This window comes from Tamandua tetradactyla, chromosome 1, assembly GCF_023851605.1.
Source record: "Tamandua tetradactyla isolate mTamTet1 chromosome 1, mTamTet1.pri, whole genome shotgun sequence".
Taxonomy (NCBI): domain Eukaryota; kingdom Metazoa; phylum Chordata; class Mammalia; order Pilosa; family Myrmecophagidae; genus Tamandua; species Tamandua tetradactyla.
Window position 1 is genome coordinate 2,224,929 of NC_135327.1, and position 21,204 is coordinate 2,246,132.

General features: G+C 60.1%; 2 protein-coding genes across 7 annotated transcripts in view; one reads left to right on the forward strand and one right to left on the reverse strand.

Annotated features, from left to right (window-relative positions):
- Positions 1-17,143, forward strand: part of RIPOR3 (RIPOR family member 3) — a 55,207-nt gene extending 38,064 nt beyond the window's left edge. The window contains exons 4-22 of the mRNA XM_077166754.1: positions 1,233-1,311; positions 3,117-3,140; positions 3,418-3,471; positions 4,057-4,206; positions 4,315-4,378; positions 4,644-4,687; positions 4,807-4,932; positions 5,012-5,157; positions 6,094-6,325; positions 7,583-8,044; positions 8,508-8,623; positions 9,380-9,503; positions 10,262-10,397; positions 10,917-11,078; positions 11,528-11,689; positions 12,041-12,243; positions 14,093-14,176; positions 15,033-15,123; positions 15,526-17,143. Of these exons, the coding sequence (XP_077022869.1) occupies positions 1,233-1,311; positions 3,117-3,140; positions 3,418-3,471; positions 4,057-4,206; positions 4,315-4,378; positions 4,644-4,687; positions 4,807-4,932; positions 5,012-5,157; positions 6,094-6,325; positions 7,583-8,044; positions 8,508-8,623; positions 9,380-9,503; positions 10,262-10,397; positions 10,917-11,078; positions 11,528-11,689; positions 12,041-12,243; positions 14,093-14,176; positions 15,033-15,123; positions 15,526-15,629 (2,563 nt within the window). The 3' untranslated portion in view covers positions 15,630-17,143. The remainder of the gene's footprint in view (positions 1-1,232; positions 1,312-3,116; positions 3,141-3,417; positions 3,472-4,056; positions 4,207-4,314; positions 4,379-4,643; positions 4,688-4,806; positions 4,933-5,011; positions 5,158-6,093; positions 6,326-7,582; positions 8,045-8,507; positions 8,624-9,379; positions 9,504-10,261; positions 10,398-10,916; positions 11,079-11,527; positions 11,690-12,040; positions 12,244-14,092; positions 14,177-15,032; positions 15,124-15,525) is intronic.
- PTPN1 (protein tyrosine phosphatase non-receptor type 1) overlaps positions 12,801-21,204 on the reverse strand; it is a 105,831-nt gene continuing 97,427 nt past the window's right edge. For 5 of the 6 annotated variants that reach the window (XM_077166728.1, XM_077166737.1, XM_077166719.1 and 2 more), the window contains exons 9-10: positions 20,832-21,027; positions 17,798-19,683 (exon numbers count right to left, since the gene is read on the reverse strand). In XM_077166728.1, coding sequence (XP_077022843.1) covers positions 19,660-19,683; positions 20,832-21,027 — 220 coding nt within the window. In that variant the 3' untranslated portion in view covers positions 17,798-19,659. Of the gene's footprint in view, positions 14,471-17,797; positions 19,684-20,831; positions 21,028-21,204 lie in introns of those variants that run through there. The other variant, XM_077166720.1, reaches the window with a different exon arrangement.

Here is a 21,204-nt window from a genome sequence, read left to right on the forward strand (position 1 = left end):
CAGCACGGGCAGGGGGACAGCACGGGCAGGGGGACGGGGGACAGCTGGGGCAGGGGACAGCGTGGGCAGGGGACAGCGTGGGCAGGGGACAGCACGGGCAGGGGGACAGCAGGGGCAGGGGGACAGCTGGGGCAGGGGACAGCGTGGGCAGGGGACAGCGTGGGCAGGGGACAGCACGGGCAGGGGGACAGCAGGGGCAGGGGGACAGCTGGGGCAAGGGACAGCGTGGGCAGGGAACAGCAGGAGCAGGGGGACAGTGGGGGCAGGGGGACAGCGGGGATGGGGGATAGCTGGGGCGGGGGACAGCGTGGACAGAGGGACAACGGGGGCAGGGGAACAGCACAGGCAGGGGAAGTGGGGGTGGAGGACAGCGGGGCAGAAGGAGGAGGAGAGATGGCCCCAGCAGAGCTGCCTCCGTGGTCACTGGGATGCAGACCTGAGGTCTGGAAGGAATTGGGGCTCCGCAGAGAAACGGGGTGTCATTTGAAGCATGGTGAGCATGGGGGCTGCAGAGGCGTCCCGAGGTGGGCCCCCACCTGCGGTGCTCACAGGTCGGCACGGGAGACCGCTGCAGCCGGACGGACGGCGGGGCAGCCGACGCCCAGCAAGGGCCCAGGTCAGGGGTCCCTCCTTCAGACTGAAACGGGTTCCAGATCCACGTGATGGATGACAGCCCAGCTCAGGCAGGAGGCCCACAGCAGAGGGAGGGCCTGGGCTTCATGCCGTGGTGTCTTTTTCATTCTGTTCAAAAATTATAGGCTACAAGGTCCTCTTAACCCCTCAGCCCCCTCTTCCAAGGTAGGAAACCGAGTTCAAAGACAGGAAGGGACTGGGCGCATCCCTCGGCCGGGGGCTCAGAACCCCCCAGCTCCAGCGTGGCACTGCCCGGCTCCCCACAGCAGGGTGGGGAGAGACGGATGTCCGTGGATTGGTCTCTGCCCTGCTGGGTGACTCTGGGCGCTGTGCTGCCTTCGAGGGCCAGTTTGCCTGGCTCTAAAATGGGTATAGGGGTGGCAGGAGCTGTTTGGGGCTGTTTGGGCAATTAACAGCCGTTTCCTGTGGTCACCACTCAGCGCTGGGCACGCAGCCCTCAGGGTGTGGCAGGCCCCTGGGGGTGGGGACAGCTCTGCTCCGCTGGCCTCCGCCGTGGCCGCCTGGCACTGGCCACCTGGCAGTGGCTGCTTCTGCCCCTGGTCCCTTGTAGTCGAAGCTTCCCCTTGTTCTCTGTGCAGGGAGCACCTGCGTGCCCAGCAGGCTGAGCTGGAGCACCTGTCCGGACGGCACAAGGATGCACAGAGGAGCTCCAGGCTGGTGAGACCCGGCCCGGCCCCCGCGGGCAGCTGGACCGTCGAGGGCACTTGCGCCAGGAAACACTTGGCCGCTTCCTTCTGTCCTGTGCTAACTTGTGACCCAGGGTGGCGTCCTGCAGGCTGGGGGGAGTGCATCCCCCTGGGGGCACATGGCAGCCCAGGCATCATCCCCTCCTACCCGTGTCCCCCGACAGGGAGGTCCACGCTGAGCTCCTGGACGTGGAGCCTGGGCGGCTCATGGAGGCCAGGAAGGTGGGGCAGGCGTGGGACGTCAGGAGCGCCCCGCGAACCCCACTCTCCCTGCAGTGGCCGCATGTCCCCTTAGTGGGCAGCGGCCCTGCTGTCCCCCTGCATGTGGGGTCGGCCCTGGGGATGGACTCATCTGGGACTCAGCCCCTGGATTCTCGCTGGCCCCTCAGCAGCTCCATTCAGCAAAACCAAAAGCCAAATTTAAATTTCAGATAAATATTTTTTAGGAGAAGTGTGTCCCATGCAATATCTGGGTCATACGTAAACTTTGAGAAAAGCATTCATTGTTTTTGCGAAGTTTACCTGGAACTGGGCACCCAGCAGGCCCGGCTGCTCAGGCCCTGCCCCGGTCACACTGGGAGGACTTTCCACCCCCTGGGGGCCCGGCCCCCTCTCCCAGGCCACCGCTGCCCGGTAAACCCTTACGCGGAGGGGGCCGGACTTCCAGGAACCAGAGCCAGGGGGCCTGCTGGGTGGGGGCCCTCCCAGCCCCCCACTGCCCCAGGGTCCAGGGGGACGGGCCCAGGGGGCAGGCGTGAGCGGGACACGGCCGCCCGGTGCTCCCGTCTGCTCCGGACGCTGCTCCGAGGCGGGCAGCGGGCGGGCAGGCTGCACCGGGCCCCTCCCACGTGGCCGGCTCTCCTTCCAGCGGCGTCGGGTTTCTCCTGCTGTCACGGAGTTTCACATAGACGCGTCCATGAGGAGACGCTGACGCGGGACGGCAGCTCCGTCCTCTTTCCTTCCCGATGGCCCCCACTGCCCGGCCTCCCTCCCCATCCAGGCGTGGAGCGTGGCCTCGTGTTTATTTCCCCATATTTCACCGGGTCCTCTAATCATCTGTGCACACGAATGCGCAGAGAGCGCTCACGGCAATAGCTGACTTAAAAAAGGAAAGCGCTTCCTGCTTCTGCCCCGCAGCGCCCTCGGGAACAGCCCGCAGACCCAGAGGCCAGCTGTATAGTCAAGCTTTGTAGTGTAAGCCCCCCCCATGGGCCCAGCCGCCGTCCTGCCACCACAGCAGAGGCCACTTCTGTGGTGACACAGCCTGCCTGGCCCGCCAAGCTTGAGTGGTCACTGACTGGTCCTTTACAGAGAAAGGGTGGCGACTCTGATAATGCACGCCTTCCTCTAGCCAGCGGCAGGACGGCCGCTCTGGACTTGCCTTTCCCAAGCCCTGAACTGGCGCTGCCTTCTCCTCCCCAAGCTCCATTCCTCTCGAGTCTCCTGGTCGTGGGCAGTCGCCCCTTAAACAATTAAGCCACAACTGTCCCCTTATTCTCATGGCTGCCCCATGGGGTGGATGCTCTCACGATTCTATTTAATGTGAGAGAATGGAGGCTCAGAGAGGTTGAGTCGCTTGCCCGGGACACAGCAGGAGGAGCTGTGCCAGGGCTCGAGCTGTCCCCCACCCCCCCGAGGCCCAGGGCCTTCATCGCGCCTCTTCCAAGCTTGGGCGCTGGAGGGCAGGGCCGGGCGGGCAGCAGGCGCAGTCTCAGCCCGGCACCCCTGGGATTTAGCCTCCCGGGCCTCTGACATCCCCTCACTTTCTCCCCTCAGGCTTTCTATTACGACCTGGACAAGGTGAGTGACACCTCCTCTGGGTGTGTAATGAGCGCCTGGGCTGGGAGGAGGCCCCCCTGTGCTCTCCCCTCTGCTCTGGCCGTGCCCCCCGCCCCCTCCCCCCAGCAGGAACACCTCCGTGTCCTCCCCATTTCACGGGTGTGAAAACCGAGGCTCGGCTGGGCCGCTTTGCATGTGGAGCCCTGCTCTCTGGCTCCCCCCCAGGAGGAGGGTGGGGGGCTGCAGGCTGGTGGGCGTCCCCCCTCTTTCACGGCATCTTCTCTTTTCCCGGGAGAAGCAAACGCGCTCTGTAGAGAGGCTCGTCCGGAAGATGGAGTTCCACATCAGCAAGGTCAGGCAGGTCCCGGGGGCGGGGGTGTGTGTGGGGGTCAGCACCTGGCCTCAGGGCAGGGGGCAGGCTCTCCGGAGGGTGGAGACAAGGGGCAGTGGGCGGCTGTGCTTGGGCCCATTGAGGGACTGCAGGGGCTCATCCCTGGGGTGCGGGTCAGAGGTCCCCCAGGGCTGTGGGGGACAGGAAGACAGTGCGGGGGGGGGGGTTATCAACCACCCATTTTCCAGCTGAGAAAGCCTAGGCTGGGGGTCCCAGGGCAAGTCCCTCAAGGCAAGCTTTTACATGGGATGACCTCACCCCCGGGGGTGCAGGTCAGCGTGAACTCCCCGCCCTGCTTTACGGTCAGGAACCAGGGAAGTGATTCATGGTTCCATTCCACCGCTCTTAATGCCTGTGCTGCGCCGGCGCCCCGGGGTCTGGGGTCCTAGTGGGCCACAGCGACGTGTCCCGCCCCCCTCCCGGGCTGGAAGGGAGCAAGTGCTGGGGGTGCAGCAGACAGCCAGGGCCGTGCCAGGGCTGGGGGGCGGGTGGAGATCTGCGCCCGGGCTCAGCCCTCCAGGTGCCCACTGCCCACGTGCCCTGCAGGTGGACGAGCTCTACGAGGGCTACTGTGTCCAGTGCCGCCTGCACGACGGCGCCGCCACCATGCAGCGGGCCTTCTCCCGGGGCCCCCCAAGCCGCGCCTCCCGCGAGAGCCTGCAGGAGCTGGGCCGCAGGCGGCTGGCGTGCGCCGAGGTGGGGGGGCTGGGACGGGGGCGGGGTGCGGCCTGGGGGCGGGGGAGGGGGGGATTGGTCTGCCATGGCCTAGCCTGGGGCCTGAGCCACGTTGTGGGGGCTTTGCAGGACATGTGGCTCATCGAGGGGGCCCTGGAGGCTCACCTGGGCGAGTTCCACATCAGGATGAAAGGTACGGGGGGCAGGAGGCCTGTCTCCTGGGGCCCTGGTACTTCTGCTGGACGTGGGGGGGACTTGGCCAGAATCCCAAGGTCCAGGGAGAGCCCTGGCTTTTGCACGTGTAAGAGTGACCTTGTCCTTGTCCTTTGTGAGGCCCAGGCCCCCTCCTTGCATCCCGATGCCTCTCGGGAGAGGACACCGCATGCCCCCGGGGGAATGGCCGGCCAGGGGGGTGGGGGCAGTGAGGCGGCGGGACATCGGCTGCTCTCTCGTTCCAGGCCTGGTGGGCTACGCTCGGCTCTGCCCTGGGGACCACTACGAGGTACAGGCACTGGGTGGGGGGCCATGCCGCTGACTCCACACCTCCCTGGGGGGCCTAGCTGCCCGGGTCCCCAGCCCCCCAGGGCGGCCAACGTGCCCCTCCCCGGGCCTCGCCCGCAGGTGCTCCTGCGCCTTGGCCGCCAGCGCTGGAAGCTGAGGGGCCAGATCGAGGCGGGCGACAGGCAGACGTGGGACGCCGAGGAGAGGACCTTTGTCCCCAGCCTGCACGAGGGCCTGGAGATCAAGGTGGGCGGCGCGGGGGCGGCGGGCGCCCGGGCGCCCGGGGCCGCGGCTTGGACCACGCCCTGACTCTCCAGACCCCCAGGTCACAGAGCTGCGGGGCCTGAGCTCACTGCCCGTGGGCACCGTGACGTGCGACATCGCCGACTTCTTCAGGACCCGGCCGCAGGCCGTCGTGGTGGACGTCACCGAGCTGGGCACCATCAAGCTGCAGCTGCAGGTGCTGTGGAGGTGAGCGGGCAGAAGGTCGGAGGGTCCTGGGGGCACGCCCCGTGCTCCCCCTGTGCCCCCACCCCATGCTCCCCCATCCCGTGCTCCCCCTACCCTGCTCCCCCGGTGCCCCCCTGCTCCCCCCACCCTGTGCTCCCCCGGTGCCCCCCCTGCTCCCCACCCCGTGCTCCCCTCACCCTGTGCTTCCCTGTGCTCCCCTGCTCCCCATCTCGTGCTCTCCACCACCTCGTGCTCCCCACCCTGTGCTACCCCCACCTCATGCTTCCCCCAGGCGCCCCTGCTCCCCACCCCGGGCTCCCCCTGTGCCCCCCCTGTGCCCCCCTGCTCACCCCTGCTCCCCCCATCCCATGATCCCCCCGTGCCCCCCTGCTCCCCACCCCGTGCTCCCCACCCCTCTGCTCCCCACCCCGTGCTGGCCGCCTCCCACCAATCCCTGCGGGCGCAGTCCCTTCTCTGCCCCCGGCCCCGCACCCTTGCCTCATTTCCGCCCCCTTGGTCAGGTGAGCTCCTGTCCTGGCCGGCTCTGCGCAGCCACCTGAGGCTGGAGGAGCCTCTGCCCGGGCCTCTGCTTGTGCCCCGGCGCCTCGCTCTTGGTGACCCGGCCGCTCGCGAGTCCCCTTGCCCTGACCGGGGACGGCCCACCCCTCGGCCCAGACCCTGACTGGTGGGGTCGTGACCCCCCCCAGGAGCCCCCTGAGGGAGCAGGGCGCTGGGCAGCCCGGTGCCCTCTGGGCAGCCTCAGGGCCTACGGGCAGGGGCTCCTGAGGAGGCAGCTCCAGGGGCCTCAACTTGGGGCCCCTCTGCAGGTGGGAGCTGAGGGAGGGTCTGCGGGAGGCCCTGCCCCACCCTGCCCTGCCCCCCCCCCACCACACCACCCCACCCTGCTACGCCCACCCCCGCCCCACCCCTGAGCTGCCCTCCCCATCTCTCCTCCAGCCCAATGGACAATGAGAGCTTCCTGGTGTCCCCCAGCCCCAGCAGCAGGCTCTCTGGGGGCAGCCGGAGGGGCTCCTTGTACAACTGGACGCCTCCCAGCACCCCCAGCTCCAGGGAGCGATACCAACTGGTGAGCGGCCCCCGCGGGGCGCCCCGGAGCCAGCTTTGGGCCTGGCTTCCCCCACCATCTCCGGGTGCATTTGTTTTTACCTCTGACCCCCCCCATTCCGGGGCCTCCAGGCGGGGATTTGTCCCGGGCGCCTGGTGGGGCCTCCCCTTAAACCCCAGTGTCATTTAAGCCACTTCCCAGGAGGCAAGCCGCGACTCAGCGGTAAGGCCCCCTCCCCCAGGGCTCCCCACCCCTGCAAAGCACCCCGACCTGTACCCCACTGCAGCCTTTAGCTAAGGACGGGCATGGACCCTGTTCCCTGCGAGGCCTGAGAAAAGCCCGCCTGGCTGGCACCGACCTCACTGCCCGGGCCGCGGGGTCTCCCCATTTTCTCACTGTTGCGGGCAGCGGAGCGGGGGACCTGTCCGTGGCCCCCTGTATGTGCACAAGCGGCTCTCCCTGCGGGGGTTGGGACTCGGTGCAGGGGTGACATGGGAGGTGGGGGGCGCCCAGACTCAGGCCCAACCAGGAACCCCAAGAACACAGGAGGTCAGGGACGTTCATGCAGCCCGGGGAGTGGGGGTGACGCTGGGGGGGACAGACTCCTGTTGCCCACTGAGTTTTAGGTTGGGAAGGGGCTTCCTGAGAGCTCAACAACTTGTGACCTATGGGGAAGCCTTGCCTGGGTGGGGGTGGCAAGGCGTTTTCCAGTTTAAAAGGTGAGCTGCCTCTCACCTGCTGTGTGACCTTGGGCAAGTCCCTCAACCTCTCTGGACCTCAGTTTCCTTCTCAGAGAAATGCAGATCACAACAGCAAGGCCTCCTGGGGTGATGGGGGCTAAGCACGGGAGCAGATGGGCCTGGTGGCGGGGACGGGCGGAGCCGAGGGGCCCGGGCCATGGGGCCACACCCAATCACTCGCACTACGCCTCGCGGGTGGGTGATGACCGGTGGCCGCGGAGGCCCCGAGCTGGCGAGTGGCATGGGGGTGGCCTCGGGGTTGGGAACTGCCGGGCAGGCCCCTCAGCGCGCAGCCATCTCACCTGGGGTGGGCGGTGGGAGGCCCAGTGCCCAGAGCCACGGGGCTGCAGGTGGGGGTACGGTGGGCGCTGCCATTTAAAGTGGGGTGTCCAGGGAGGGGTGCCCAAAAGAGGGCATCTGAGGGAGGTGCGAGGCCTGAAGACATGGCGGGTGGAAGGTTCCCGGCCAGGGCGGGCCCATAGAGGGGCCTGCAAGGGGTTGGGGTGGGGAGGGGCAGGCAGTGCTGCCGGACGCTGGTCTCCTGGGTGGGCTCGTTCACTCTGCTGTGGGTGTGCGCGGGGTGGTGCCGTGGTCCTCAGAGTGGCCGATGAGGCTGGCTCTGCCTGTGTCCCCTCCCCAGCCCATCCTGCAGGGCCGGAGCCAGGGGCTGCCCGGGTTGGACTCCTGCGGCTCTGAGGACCCCCATGACCCTGAGCCCAGCCCGGCTGTGGGCTGCCTGTCCCTGGTCACCGGCCCCCACACTGCTATCAAAGAGGAGGCCCAAGAAGACCCCCTACCCCTGGGCCTCCTGCTGGAGAGAGCACATCTGGCCAGAGGCCAGCCCGGAGAGCAGCCTAGCTGGACAGACCTGGGGAGAGAGAGCCCCAGCCAGCCCCGGAACTCCCCGTTCCGGAGCAGCACAACCCTGGGGAGCCAGGGGCGCTGCCGCGGAGGGGAACCTGAGGACGGCACGGAAGGGCCTGGCATGTCTGTCGCGCGGCCCCTGCATGACGTCCTGGAGCTGCTGAGGGCCACGCGCCCTGCTCCGGCCGCGCTGCGGGAGCTGGAGTGCCAGGTCCTGGGCTTCAGGGCCCGGCTGCAGGTACGGATGTGCTCCCCCCGCCCCCGCGGCTGCACCTGTCTCCTGTCTGGGCCTCGGTTTCCTCCTCTGTCCAGTGGGCTGGTGACAGCTGTCCCTAGGTGGGTGGCGGATCAAGGGCCACGGTGAGCACCCAGGAGTGTCCAGAGGGAGGCGAGGCTGGGGGCTGCACCTCGGAGTCGCAGGGGGCTCCCCCAGCCAGGGCTGCTAGCCACTCACCCCCGCCCATCCCCTCCCCTCACCCCCCTCCATGCTCTGAAACTGGGCAGCTTCCCATAAAACTGAGGTTTCCGTCGTCTCACAAGGGGCCACCTTGGGCGGGTAGCCCTGGTGCGCCCACTGCTGCCTCCCCAGTGCCTGCTCCCCTGTGCTGTGGCCCCACATCTCCCCGGGGCCATCCCAGGGCCGGGGCTGAAGCATGGATGCGGCAGCGGGCTCATGCCTGGGGCCCTCACTCTGCCCGCAGCCCCCGGGAGCCCCTGCTGAGAGTCTGCTGAACGGCACCCTGGACAGCCTCTCCTTCCTCAGTGCTGGCCTCACTCCAGAGCAGCTGCCCCTATTGGGGGGCTCCCCAGGTTCCCAGTGAGTGCGCCTCAGACACGGGGAAGGGGACCTTGGCTCGTGCCTGCCCACTGCCCACTCTAGGCAGGTCCTCAGAGACCATGGAGGGAAGAGGGGAGTCAGCCCCTCCCCGGCCTTCAGGGTTGCTCCCTGGGACAGGCTGTGCGGCTGCTCCTTAGAAAGAATGATGAAGTGCCGCGATCTCCAGGTGCACCCCCTTAGTGCAGCCCCCCCCCCGCTCACACCTGCACCCCAAGACCCATCTCTGCCAACCAGCCGCCACCTGTACCCCATGCCCAGGGCTTCTCCTGCACCCCAGATGCAGCAGCAGGGAGGAGCACGCACCTCCCCCACTCCACAATCTCCTGGGGGGGCTGTTTCCACCGACCTTAAGGTGTCACTTCTGCCCTTCCTGGGATGGCAGGTGGACACCTGGCCAGCAGGACTTCACTCGCCCCCACGACCCTGAGCTCTGACTGCCCCACGTGCAATCAAGGAAACTGAGGCGTGGGGGTGTTTGTCCGGTCACAGGGCTGGGGATCTGTTTGCACCTCAAGCTTCTGACTCCAAAGTGGACACTCAGAAGGGCATCGGCCCCCAGCCCTGGGGCCTGCACCAGCCCAGTACCGTTTTCAGTATCACCACCTTCAACTCCTTTTCCTTTTTTGTGTTTCTCCTGCTTTTAACTGCATCTTCCTGGCCCCGGGTTCCCCTCCCTGGTCTGGAGGGAGCTGTCTAAACTGCAATGGGCACCCCATTCTTCTCGCTCCCACCCAGGAAGGCCCGGGCCCCGCCCCTGCTGCCATCGCCGAGGGCTTCGTCGGGGGAGCTCGCGGCCGGTGCGCCGGAGCTGGACGTGCTGCTCGTGGCCCATCTCCGCATCTGCAGAACTCTGCTGCAGGTGGCTGGGACTGGGCTGCAGGATTTGCTGGAGTGAAATCCCCCTTTGCAAAGGTGGCGGGAGCATAGGGCAGGGGAGAACTGTGCCCTGAGGGCCGATGGACTTGACGAGCTTCCCCTGTGGAAGGGTCAGGCAGGGCCTGGGTGAATAGCCATGTCCCCGCAGCACAGCCTGAGCTCTGGGTCCAGAGCTCAGGCTGCACCTTTTCCAGTTGCCTGCACCACAAACCCAATCCAAACTGGCGCAACCCAAAGGAAAATGTATTGGCTGATGTAACTGAAAGGCCCAGCTGTGGCTTCAGGCCCAGCTGGATCTAGGGTTGCAAACGTCCTCAGGACTGGTTTTCCCCTCGCTCAGCCCCGCTTTCCTATGGGTGGGTGGCTTCCCTTTCGGGCAGGTGGGCAGGCCCCTGCGGCAGCGGAGTGTCCCCCGGGGGCTCCAGCCTGCACACACCAGCCACCTCGGTGAGAAGATCCGGTCTTTTTGGCAAGGGTCTAGCCACAGTCCTCAGAGTGACTGATCATGAGCTGATCTCTGTGGCCCGGGGGCGGGGGGTAGGCGTGGAGTGTCATGTTTGGCCAGGAACCTGTGCTGGTGTCAGCCTCCAGCCATGGTGACTGAGTGGGAGGGGGATCCCCAGATGAAAGTGGGGTGCCCCCACTGGGATGGGCGCGGCGGGCCTGGGCAGGCAGGGAGTCGCCGCAGCTGACCCAGGGGCACACTCCCTGCCAACCTGTGGCGTTGCGGCTGCTCCCCAGAAACTGGCCTCCCCTGACCTGTCGACAATGGTCCAGGAAAGCCTCCTGGAAGAAGCGGCGCGGCAGAAGCAGGTTCTGGAGATGCTTTCTGTCTTGGACTTTGCAAAGGTCAGCCAGGCGACGTCCGTGGAGGAGAGTGAGTAACTGCCCAAGAGCCAGCGCGCGCCTGGCGTGGAGTGGGGGGATCAGAGCCCGGACGTCCCGTCTCGCCTCCCGGTCCTCAAAGTGGGCCTTGCAGGGGCAGGGGTCGGGCCCAGAGGCCCACACTGCTTGATGGGGGGGCTGCGGCAAGCCGCGGGGCCTGGGCCCCTGCTCCCCGTCTGTGCCAGGGGAGGGTCGCTGGATGAGGTTTGGTTAAGGAGCCCCAGGAGGCACTCAGCTGGCAGCTGTGACCCGGTTTTGCCTCCCTTGGGACCCGGGCAAGTGACCTCCCCTCTGAGAAGCCTGCGGCCCTCGTCCGTGAGGAGAGGCAGGAGTGTCCCCAGGGTTGTTGAGCAGGCTGGAGCCGGGGCTGGGGCCAGGTGTCACACTGGAATGTGGGAAAAGCACCCTGCATGAAACCCCGCTGCCCCCACCTCCCTGACCTACAGCTCCTGGGGGGGTCTCTGGGCCTCTTGTGGCCCCCACCACTCAGGGGTCTGAACCGGGCACTCAGTCCTTCCGCAGGCCTCGGGGAGGAAGGGCAGCCTGCAGCTGTGGAAGGGGTGCACGGGACCCGGCAGAGTCCTGTCCTGCCCTGCGACAACACTCCTGAACCAGCTCAAGAAAACATTCCTGCACCGAGTCACAGGGAAATACCCAGGACAACTGGAAATCGGTAGCTTACCCGCCTCCCCGCCAAGAACCACTGCCTGAGTCCCGTGCCACGGTGGGCCACAGTGGCCTCGCTTCAGCCCTGTCTTTGGGCCCCGAGGGCTGAGGAGAGGAGGGGCCTCAGTGGACGGCCCTCTGGGGTGGGGCGGGGCTGGGGACCACCAGCAGAGGGGTGGGGTCTGCGGTCACCGCCCGAAGTTTAGACGGCCAGGGAAGAACCGGTATGGCCGTGGGTGGGCCAGGCCTCCCAAGGGGTCTGAACGATGGCAGGGGCCGGGCGACTCTGCTGAGGCCTGGCAGTGGCTCTCCACCCTGAGCTGCTCATGGACAGGCCCCATCGCGAAGCCTGCTCTGGGCTCGGGCCCCTGGGCGCGGCAGGGCCGCCTTCCATCAGGTTCCAGGCCCTCACCAGCTGCCCTCCTGGGGCATCCTCCGCACCCCCCCCCCCCCCAGTGGGCCGCAGGCTGCTGGAGCAGGTGGTCAGCTGCGGCGGGCTCGTCCCTGGGGTCGGGCCCCCAGAAGAGCAGACCGTCACCTGGTTCCAGTTCCACAGCTACCTGCAGAGGCAAGGGGTCTCTGATCTGGAGAAGCACTTGGCCCAGCTCAGCAGGGAAGGTGCGTGGGGAGGGTGGGGTACCCAAAGGCTTCCTCAGGTTGAATCAGCAGCACCGGCACCTGACCCCCCGATTTAACTCATCACCTTCCACATTTGGCCCGCCTGTCAGAGCCAGCGCCCATGGAAGGCAGCTCTGAAAAGCTCGGGGCAGAGGGTGCAGCGGGACAAGAGGCCCGCGTGGCTGGCCAGAGCCCCCAAGCCTGGGCGGCGGTTTCACTGATAAGGGTCCCTGGCTGGGACATCTCCCCAAACATGGGAGAAGCCACCTTGGAAACAACCCGGGCTAGGCCTTGTGGACTTCACGGGCTCGTTGCAGAGCTGGCACCAGCCCCAGCCCCGCTCTCTCCTAGTGGCGCTCACCGAGGAGCTGCAGTGCTCGGGGCGGGCCCAGGCAGTGCGGCAGCTGCGGGGGAAGCGGCTGGGCCGGCTCCTACCCCTGCCCCAGACGCTGAGGGCCTGGGCGCTGCTGCAGCTGGACGGGGCCCCACGTGTGAGCAGGGCTGCCAGTGCCCGCCTGGCCGCAGCGGCCATGGACAGCAGCTTTCGGGAAAAGGTATGGTGGGCAGCCCTGCCAGCCTGAGTGAGCAGGGTGGGTGGGCTCCCCCCAGGGAAACCACAAACAAGTGAGCAACTGGGGGCTGAGCGCTCAGCAAGACCTTGCGGGTGGGGAATGTGTGGAGGCCAAACGCAAACAGAAGCCTCTTCCCGCGGCCGAGGCGTGCTCACCTAGTTCACCCTCCTCGGTGTTTCCTGAGCAGAACCGCTGACATCACCTGCACGCTTGGCGCTTCTGTCTCAGACCCTCGTTGACTGTGTTAACGTGTGACTGGTTGATAATGGTTCGGACCTGGGGCCAGGGTGCACCAGGGGCTCAGACCCCTCTGCCCTCACGCCCTCAGACTGCGGGAAGGGCACGAAGGGCAGCAGGGCGTCCGTGGAACGGGACAGGAGACCCCAGTGACACCTGTCAGCCCCTCAGGAGCACATGCATCTTGTGGCCGCGGCTGTTTAACTCACTTGGAGAAGTGAAACACACGTGGACATAGAATATACAAAGCCAGGCAGTGTCCACGGCCACTCCTGGTCCCATCTCCACCCCCACCCTCGGCATCGTATGTTGATTCAAGTCCCAGACACAACCATTTCTCCCATAGTTATTTAAGTATGTGCGCCTAAAAGTTAAGGATTCTTTCTGTAGTCTTAAGGACAATACCATTATCACACCATAATTCTTTAATATATGTGCACATATACCCAAGGCTCGCATTTTCAAGAGCTTTGGGAAATGTTCGTGTTGTTTTTAAACCAGGATCTAAATAGGGCCCACCTCTGTGATGGGCTGGTGTCGTTTAAATTTCTTTCAGTCGGAAGGTTCCCTCTCCATCTCTTTTTCCTTGCAATTTATTTGTTGAAGAAATTGGGTCACCTATCCTGGAGTGGGTCAATACGTTTCTCCGTCTTCCCTAGTCCCTGAAGTTTGTAGCCGTTCTGGTCTGGTGCTGTGCTTGTGCCTTTTATCCCGGCTGGGAGGGGCGCATGTCGGTGCCCACTCCGTACAACGAGCAGGCAGCTGCTGTCCACATGCAGGGCTCTGAACCGTGACTCTCCAGGCCCCTCTCTTCCCAAAGAAGAGGATGAGTCTCTAAAAAGAGCCACCCGCCGAGGGGCAGCAAACCATCCTCATCCTGCAGTGCTTGGCTGGGGGGTGTGCCACCACGGCATGGCGCCATGAGGTCGTCAGTGGGCCCTGGCCCCGAACCAGCCAGTTCGGCCGGGGCCACAGCCAGGAGAGGAGGCAGTGTCCTCCCAGGTTCTCCCTGGACACACGCACAGGCTGGATCCCCCTGCAGCCAGGCACAGCCCCTCCCGCTTCCCAACAAACCCTCACCTTTAGGGGAGCTTCATTTTCCAGCTGGGCCCAGTCAGCTCAAAGGGTGGCGTGGCTTGGGGAACAGGTCAGAGCTGGACCTGGAGAAGGGTGGTGTGGGGAGGTGGTGCCCTTGGGCCTGAGCAGCAGCCTCGCCTGTTTCCTGCCTGCAGGTCCAATTCTGGACATTGGACTTCTCTGGGTTTAGCATTTTAATACATGGCAGCTTCAGAACACATTTCTGAAGTATTTATTAGACAAAAAAGATCTTCCTTCATTTTATTAAAATTGTAAGAAGAAATCGGGCTTTTTGCCCAAACCAATTTACCAGATTCAACCCCAAAAAGCAGCACAGGAATCAGCTTTAGGGACGCACCAAACACTGTAGCACACTCGTGTAAAACCATGCACACCTGGTTGGAAGGGTAACAGGTCAGCTCCTGGTTTTTGTCACTGTGTCTGGAGCACTGACCAGTCCTGGGAGCCGTGGCCGTGCCCCCACCGGCCCCATGCTCACGGCAGCCTTGTTTTCTAGGCTCTCCTGTTCTACACCAATGTCCTGGCAGAAAACGACGCAAAACTCCAGCAGGCCGCATGCGTGGCGCTAAGACATCTCAAGGTAAGGATAACGTTTCCTCGGTGGTGATGGGCAGGGAAGCCTGCTTGTGGCCAAGTTGAAAGGTAAGGGGAGGAAGAGAACCACAGACAGAAAAGAAGACGCCTCAAGACAGAGTGTGAAGAGCAGCTGGTTGCCTCACCAACAGAGACCAACAGGGCCAGTCCTGCCAGAGTTTCGTGGGCTCACCTGCCATGGGCTCGGGAATCAAGCAGGGAACAAGCAGGGGCCCATGGACTCACCTCTGAGATCTTGGATTATGTGCTTTAAAATTCTCGATTTTTAAAAATAAGGCCACTGTAAAAAATCAAAGAGTGAAATCACAGAAATGTAAAAACAAACAAAAAAACTAGCCAGTATCCTAGCAGTTAACAGAAACTACAGCTGACATTTTGATTTATTTCTTGTTTATTTTTGTTTGGGGGTATGTGACATTAAAAATCCTTGATCACATACTACATAGTTTAACAACTTGGGCGGAGGGGAAGGAGACCCAGAGCAGGCAGCAGTACATGCTGCCTAGTAACCTGCAGGAGGGGCCAGGGAGCCTGCTGGGCCCAACTGCTCCTCTCTGACCAAGGGAGGGGCTGGAGATCAGGGAGGTGGAAGGCAGGTCCAAAAGGAAGCAAGTGAGCCCATTTTCAGAAGGCATCCATGAAGACTAGCTCTGCAATGGCCTGGGTGTTGGCAGCTGGCAGCACCAAGAAGCTGAGATGCTTCCAGGGGAGCCTGCACCCTCCCAGGAAAGGTGGCGGCCTCGAGGAGAGGAGGGGGGCTTGATCCTGCAGGGCTTATGCAGGTGAGGTGTCCGTTACTATTCCAATGCCCCTAAGGGATCTTCTTTCCCAATCTCAAACAGGGTGTGGAAAGCCTCGATCCGATCGCCCGGCTGTGCCAGTCCGAGCTGGAGGCAGTGCGAGTGGCAGCCCGGGAGACCCTGCTGTCCTTCGGTAAAGTACAGCTGCCTGTGGGTGGGCATGATACAGCGTGGGTCCCAGAGAGGCCATGGACATCACCCAATGAGGCCGACAGCCATGGCAGCACTGTTAGCAATCCTCGCTCAGCCTATATGTCCACTCAATGGGCCAAGGCAGGTTTCCTTCACGGCAGAGGTAGCGAGAGGGGTTTTGCTTTCTTCTTAAACATCAGCTTATGAATCTTGGTGAGTGACACCCAGACGCAAGGTGCTGTGGGAGACAGAGGGACAAGGCTCCCCAGTGCTCCCTGCCCCGCTGGCCCCTTATGGCAGGGCCCGAGATCCTCCCCGCCCAGTGCATACCAAGGCCACCTTGGGCTGCCAGAGCAGAGACAAGGTTGAGACAATTCAGTGACAGACTGCTTTACTACTTCAGGTGAAAAAGGACGCCTAGTTTTTGAGAAGATGGACAAAATTTGCTCAGAAAAAAGAGAAGAAGTCCTTTGCCAGGAGCCAGATGTTGAAATCACAATATTTTGAAAAGTGTTGGTGAGTGAGTTCAAATCTGGCACCTTTTTTGTTGCTGCCCAGGCTGGACACAGCACCTAAGCTTTGGGTGGAGCCCACTGTGCATGCTGACCAGGGCTGCTCCCTGAGGCTCGGGACCAGTTACAGAGCCCCAAGGCACAAGGGGGCTTTCACAGAAAAGCTGCACAACTGTTCCTGCGTAGAGACCTGCACAGCTCCAAGCACCCATATCTCTGTCCGTGAGCGTGGGTTCTGACTGCTCCCAGGGTGCAGAGCTACTCAGCTCTGCCCGGTGCATCAGGAAAGGGCCCAAGACAAGTAAGCTGCTGCCTCAAATAAAAGGTTCCAAGATGAGCGGGTCAAGAGGGAAGGCTCCCTCACAGTGGCTGGTTTGGCACTTCTGGCTCAGTAAATACCTGGGCGCCAGCCTTTGGGACTGGGAAGCAGCAGGCAGGAAAGGACTGCAGCATGGAGCTGTTTCAACAGCAGTGAACTGTCAGTGGGAAGGCGGGAGAACGCAGAGCCAGGGTCCCGGCTGTGCACACGCCTAAGCAAGTGGCCCCCTCTGGCCGGGGACTTCGCTGTCACTGTTGCACAGCACCAAGAAGGACGACCTGCCAGCAGACAAGGGGCTGTGAACAGGGCCGCTTGCTCCGCCACACGCGTCAGCAAGGAATCTCACTGCTGAAACAAGTCCATTCACGGCCTAGTAAACTGCTCCAGAAACCATAAGCTTGTGTGAAAAAAGAGTTCACTGAAAAATGTCGCTTTAAACAAAGAAAATGTTTCCTACTTAAGTCAATTAAGAAAACAAAACAAAGCCGCCTGTGTGGAGGTTTGCATGTTCATAGTGGACGGAGGAACTGAGGTTTGAAGGCTGCCATCAACAACGGCCTATGGAGAGTGTTGTTAACTTAAACATTCTCATTCACACTTCCATATTTTGTGCTTTTTGGTTTAATTAAGTATTTATTTGCCTTCTTTATGTGTTCAAGTTTCTAAGTTTCAATTAAAAAAACTTTTAATTGGTGTTTCATTTTATCTGAAAAAACAGCCTGCCGTGGTCCTTTCCCCAGTCTCCAACTGGGATCATGGGGGCACCCACAGAAGGGCACCCAGGGTGGCAGCTGTGGCCCTGGCTTCTCCAGGGCCCGTCCTGAGACGAGCACCCTGGGCAGTGGTCAGTGTTGGCCCCTTCACCCCAGTTCACTTCTGTCCCAAAGTTCCACACTCGGTTCTTTCTCACACAGGTGCTCTACCTCTCCAGGAAAGCTTCGAGGTCACCTTCACATGTGCAACAAGGCCAAAGTGGTAGTGCTCACTGGTCGTGGCCACACCAGACCAGGTCCCTCAGCCCCCTAGGGGTTCTGTGTGTATTCACCAGTTACACGCACCCTGCCGAGAGGCCACAGCATGAGCGCTGTGCTCAGCAGCTGGCTAAAACCTTCACGCAGATAATAACTCTTTGTACTATTTTTTGCAACATTCCAGCAAGTCTGAAATTATTTCAAAATAAAAAAGTATTTTGGAGGGACTTAACAGCATTTACTATTGTATACAAAAGCACACATTTTTAAATATCTCATTATTTCTAACTCGATTCCACACAAGTGTGACTCTGACCCCCTGAGGATAGCAGGCCCATGGGCGTTACCACCTGGGAGCCAGCGAGTGCTACAAGCAACTGGCTAAGTGACACGCTCTTGAGGCTAGAGCAGTCCTGCAAATAACTGCTCCAAATTCAACTGAGTCAAGGTCCTATACATCCAAAGGGCGCCTTATTTTAGTTTAGTTTTTCATTTCTTGGGAGGGAAAAATGTTCACCAGTGACGGAAAGTTCTCACAAACCCAGGGAGATGCTGCCGTTCTCACGTGTGGAAAGACTGAACCCCTCCTGATTAGGAACATCTGTTTCACATCAGCAGGGATGGAAAGAAACAGGAGTTGCTCATCCTGGTTTTGGCCCATTAAGCGAAGAAATGGGAAGCACCCCAACTCCACGTTCTTTAGAAAAAAAAATTTTATTGTTCCAACTAAAATGCAAACCCCTCATTTATACGGCAAGGTGAAAAACTGTACAGTCCGGCAGTTCTGTGAGGTCACAGAAGACCCTGAGATGCCCTCCCGCCCTGCCACGCAGCCACATTTACACACACCTGGAAGGCATTATACCAAACTCCTTGCTTTTTTTGTTTGCTTTTATTGTAAAAATGACTTATTCTACGGCCATTGTAAAAAATAATGACCTGATGAGTAAATATTGGCTTAAGGCATATAGCAGAGCAGCTCGCTAACTCTCTACATACGGGTAACAGGATGGAGAACCATCTGTCTTCCAAGAATAGGAGGTTAAAACAGTACATCCATTTTGAAATGCTACTATATATACACACCTAAAGTACTACATACATATACAGGACTTAAAAAACCAAACAAGCCCAACTCAGAAGCACTCACAGCCTGGCGTCTAAGCCTTATCCACACCTCACCAAGGCTCTGCTGGGGCAACGCCTCAGATGTTCCCACCACGAAATTTCTCTGCATTGGCTTCTAATGCGTGAAAGGCAAAATGTGAAAATGCTGGCAAAAGAGCAGCTTGTGAGCTACAGCTGCCTTTTTTTTCTTGTTAAAAAAGCCACTTAATGTGGAGGTCTTAAGTTCCCCTCATAGGAAGAGCTGTGAGCACCATTGTCCCCACAGGGTCAAGGGCAGGGGACACGTCTCAGCAAGCCCCCAGCAGCACAAACTGCCCACGGAGACACAGCAGCCTGAATCCACGGGACCATCGTCCCATCCCAGCTGTGTCACGAACCATGGTTTCCAACAGGGGCCTTGGTTCCTCGCCACATTCTGCTCAAAAAGAGTGTGAACCTGGAAGAGTGAGGCTGATCTCACAGATGGGCAAGGGCCCGTCTGCCCGGAGGCCCAGAGCGTGAGGCATGAATATGGCTTCCCATGCCCTTGGAATGTCTGAGTTGTGGTGGGACCAGCTGGACCAGCACAGGCTGGGCCTCACCAGGAGGTCGCCAGAGTGTCATGCCAGGAATTAGGTAAATATCTGTTACTGGAAAACATCACTCTCTACTGCTGAATGAAGATTATTTCAACAACAGCCTTAGGAACCACAGCCACGTAATGATCAGATCATGCAAAGGTGGACTGGACTTGTAGAGGGGGCACATTAGGAAGCAGAAATCTGCTTCTCATTTCAAGCACAAGATATTTCATCAGGAGACAAGAAGACCTTACATGCATTCTAATACAAATAAGGGAAATGGTGACTGAGAAAGTTCTAGCAGATAACAGGGAGAATAACCAGGACAAAGTAATCTCACATCATGTATGTTAAATACCCAAGTGTTCAATATATATTATACCATTGTTCTATAAACATATGCCAAACCTCTTCTCACGTTACCCCACAATATCACTAAGTAACGACTGCTTACAGCCGTCCTCCTTCCCAGAACTGGTCTGATGCAGCAGGCTCATGGAAAAGTCTCACATTCCCAGTACTACCTGAGGATTTATTATTGTACTTTTTGATAAAGCCCTTGATGCAAGGCTGACATCAAAAAATTTTAATACATTATTGGTTTAAGAAAATGCTAGTGCACTATGGACACCTTTGGGGAAAAAAAATAAAAAATAAATATGGAGTAGAGAGGATAAGCACACACCAACTCCAAAAGGACCTACGAGAAGGATGCAGAGTGCCGCCGCCTCGGGGTGCAGAGAGGGAGCATGAGGGTGGGCAGCCCCGGGACTTGGGCAGGCCCCCTTTATTCTCTGCCACCGTACAGTGCTCTCCTTTAAAACACAGGCTGTGGATTTGGTACTCAAAGGAAAAAGGGGAAAAGCAGAGTCAGGGGTAAGACAAACAGCCCGGGTGAGGGTAGGTTTTGGCGCAGAACAAATGTCCGTGCAGGTCCAGCTCTCTCTACAGCTGTCTGTCGGGCCCTTACCTACCACGCACACCTGCTAGCTGGTGCGGGCTCTACGCGCAGAGGCGGGCAGTGGGTGGAGGTGAAGGTGGGTCAGGTTATGTGTTGCTGTTGAACAGGAACTGGAATGAAACCAAACATTTTCAGATGAACCCAGAAGCCACGCCTGCAGAGCTATCTGACTCATGTACTTCCCCAGCCATAACCCCGCCTGCCTTGAGGAAGCCACTAGGGGCTTTGCCTTCTTACACTGATCCCCTGCCCCTAATATCACCCCTAAGGAAAAGCTGATTTGCACTTTGCTAAACCATTTGATGTACCCAAAAGATAACTGCCTAGAAAGAGGTTAAAATATTTAAAGTAGTAAGAAAAAAAGTATCGTGAGGAGACCTATGATCAGGGTTTTGAGACTAATCCTCTCCCTTCTTCTACTTTAAGAGCAATACACTTGTAATATGTGGCTTTCCGCTGAAATGGCGTTTATAGTCCAAGCGAAGTGGAAACTGGGCCTCCTGGACCAGGACGGCAGGGTGGCTAGGACAAAAAGGAATCCAGGGAGGGAGGGAAAATGGAAAACCACCGGAGGCACCCTGAGCCAGACTACAAGCCAGGCTTGTTTCCTAGGGATGGCCATTTTCTGTTTCTCTGATCAAACTGGGAAAGCCCACAGGCACTGTCTAGACCTCAGTCTATGCCCAGCAGAGGCGGCGACCCAGCATGACACCTTCCCTAACTCTCTTCTCCAAGGGAGCTTACATCCGCCCAGGTCTGGGACCCTTTCCCTGGGGAATCAAACAGAAACTGCATATTTGATTACACCCCCTAAGGGCACAAGAAAATTTCATAGGTGCCTATTCTTTTTATTTTTCCTCCAGAAATAACAAAATGCTACTTCTTATAAAGGTTAAAAACAACAACATGTTGTAATTCTATTTTTTTTTTCAAAAACAAAAGAACAAAAAAATAAAAGACAAAATAAAGAGCGAGTGAGACGTATTTGGCATTTTCTCTACTTCCTCCTGAATAGGTTTAGGCCCTGAGATGAGACTCTCATATTCTTGGGACCACAGGGCTTTTTAAAACCCTAGTGCATCAATCCTCCATTTTCCTTTTAGCCCTTCCACAGTTCCAGACTTTAAAAATCTTTGATGTGTTTCTCCTGAGACTTGGCTCAGATCCTTCCACAGAACTGAATCCCAAACACGGGTCTACCGGCCAGCGCTCTGCGTACACGCGTCTCTGGCCAACACATCCATCAATGAAAACATACCCTGTAGCAGAGGTACGCGCCGGCCGTGAGCACTGTCAACATGCACATATTGACCAGAAAGGGCTTCCAGTGTGTCAGCGCATGGTCCTCGTCCTCCTCGGGCGGCAGGGGCTCTCCTTTGCCGGGGATGGTGGTGGCGGCACTGCGCTGACTCTCCCCCACGACCCGCCTTCTGGCTTCAGTGGCTGGACTCGTGCTGAGGGGTCAGAGGGGCAGAGATGGGTTAGCCAAGTTGGAGAAAGGGAATGAATCTTCACAATGGGAAGGACTCTACTAAAAAACAGAGAGCATGGTGATGCCAATACCTGCCAGAAAGCCAGCTCAGAATAAGACCAGGGCAGAGAGCAGCCCGAAAATGGACTCACCACACTTC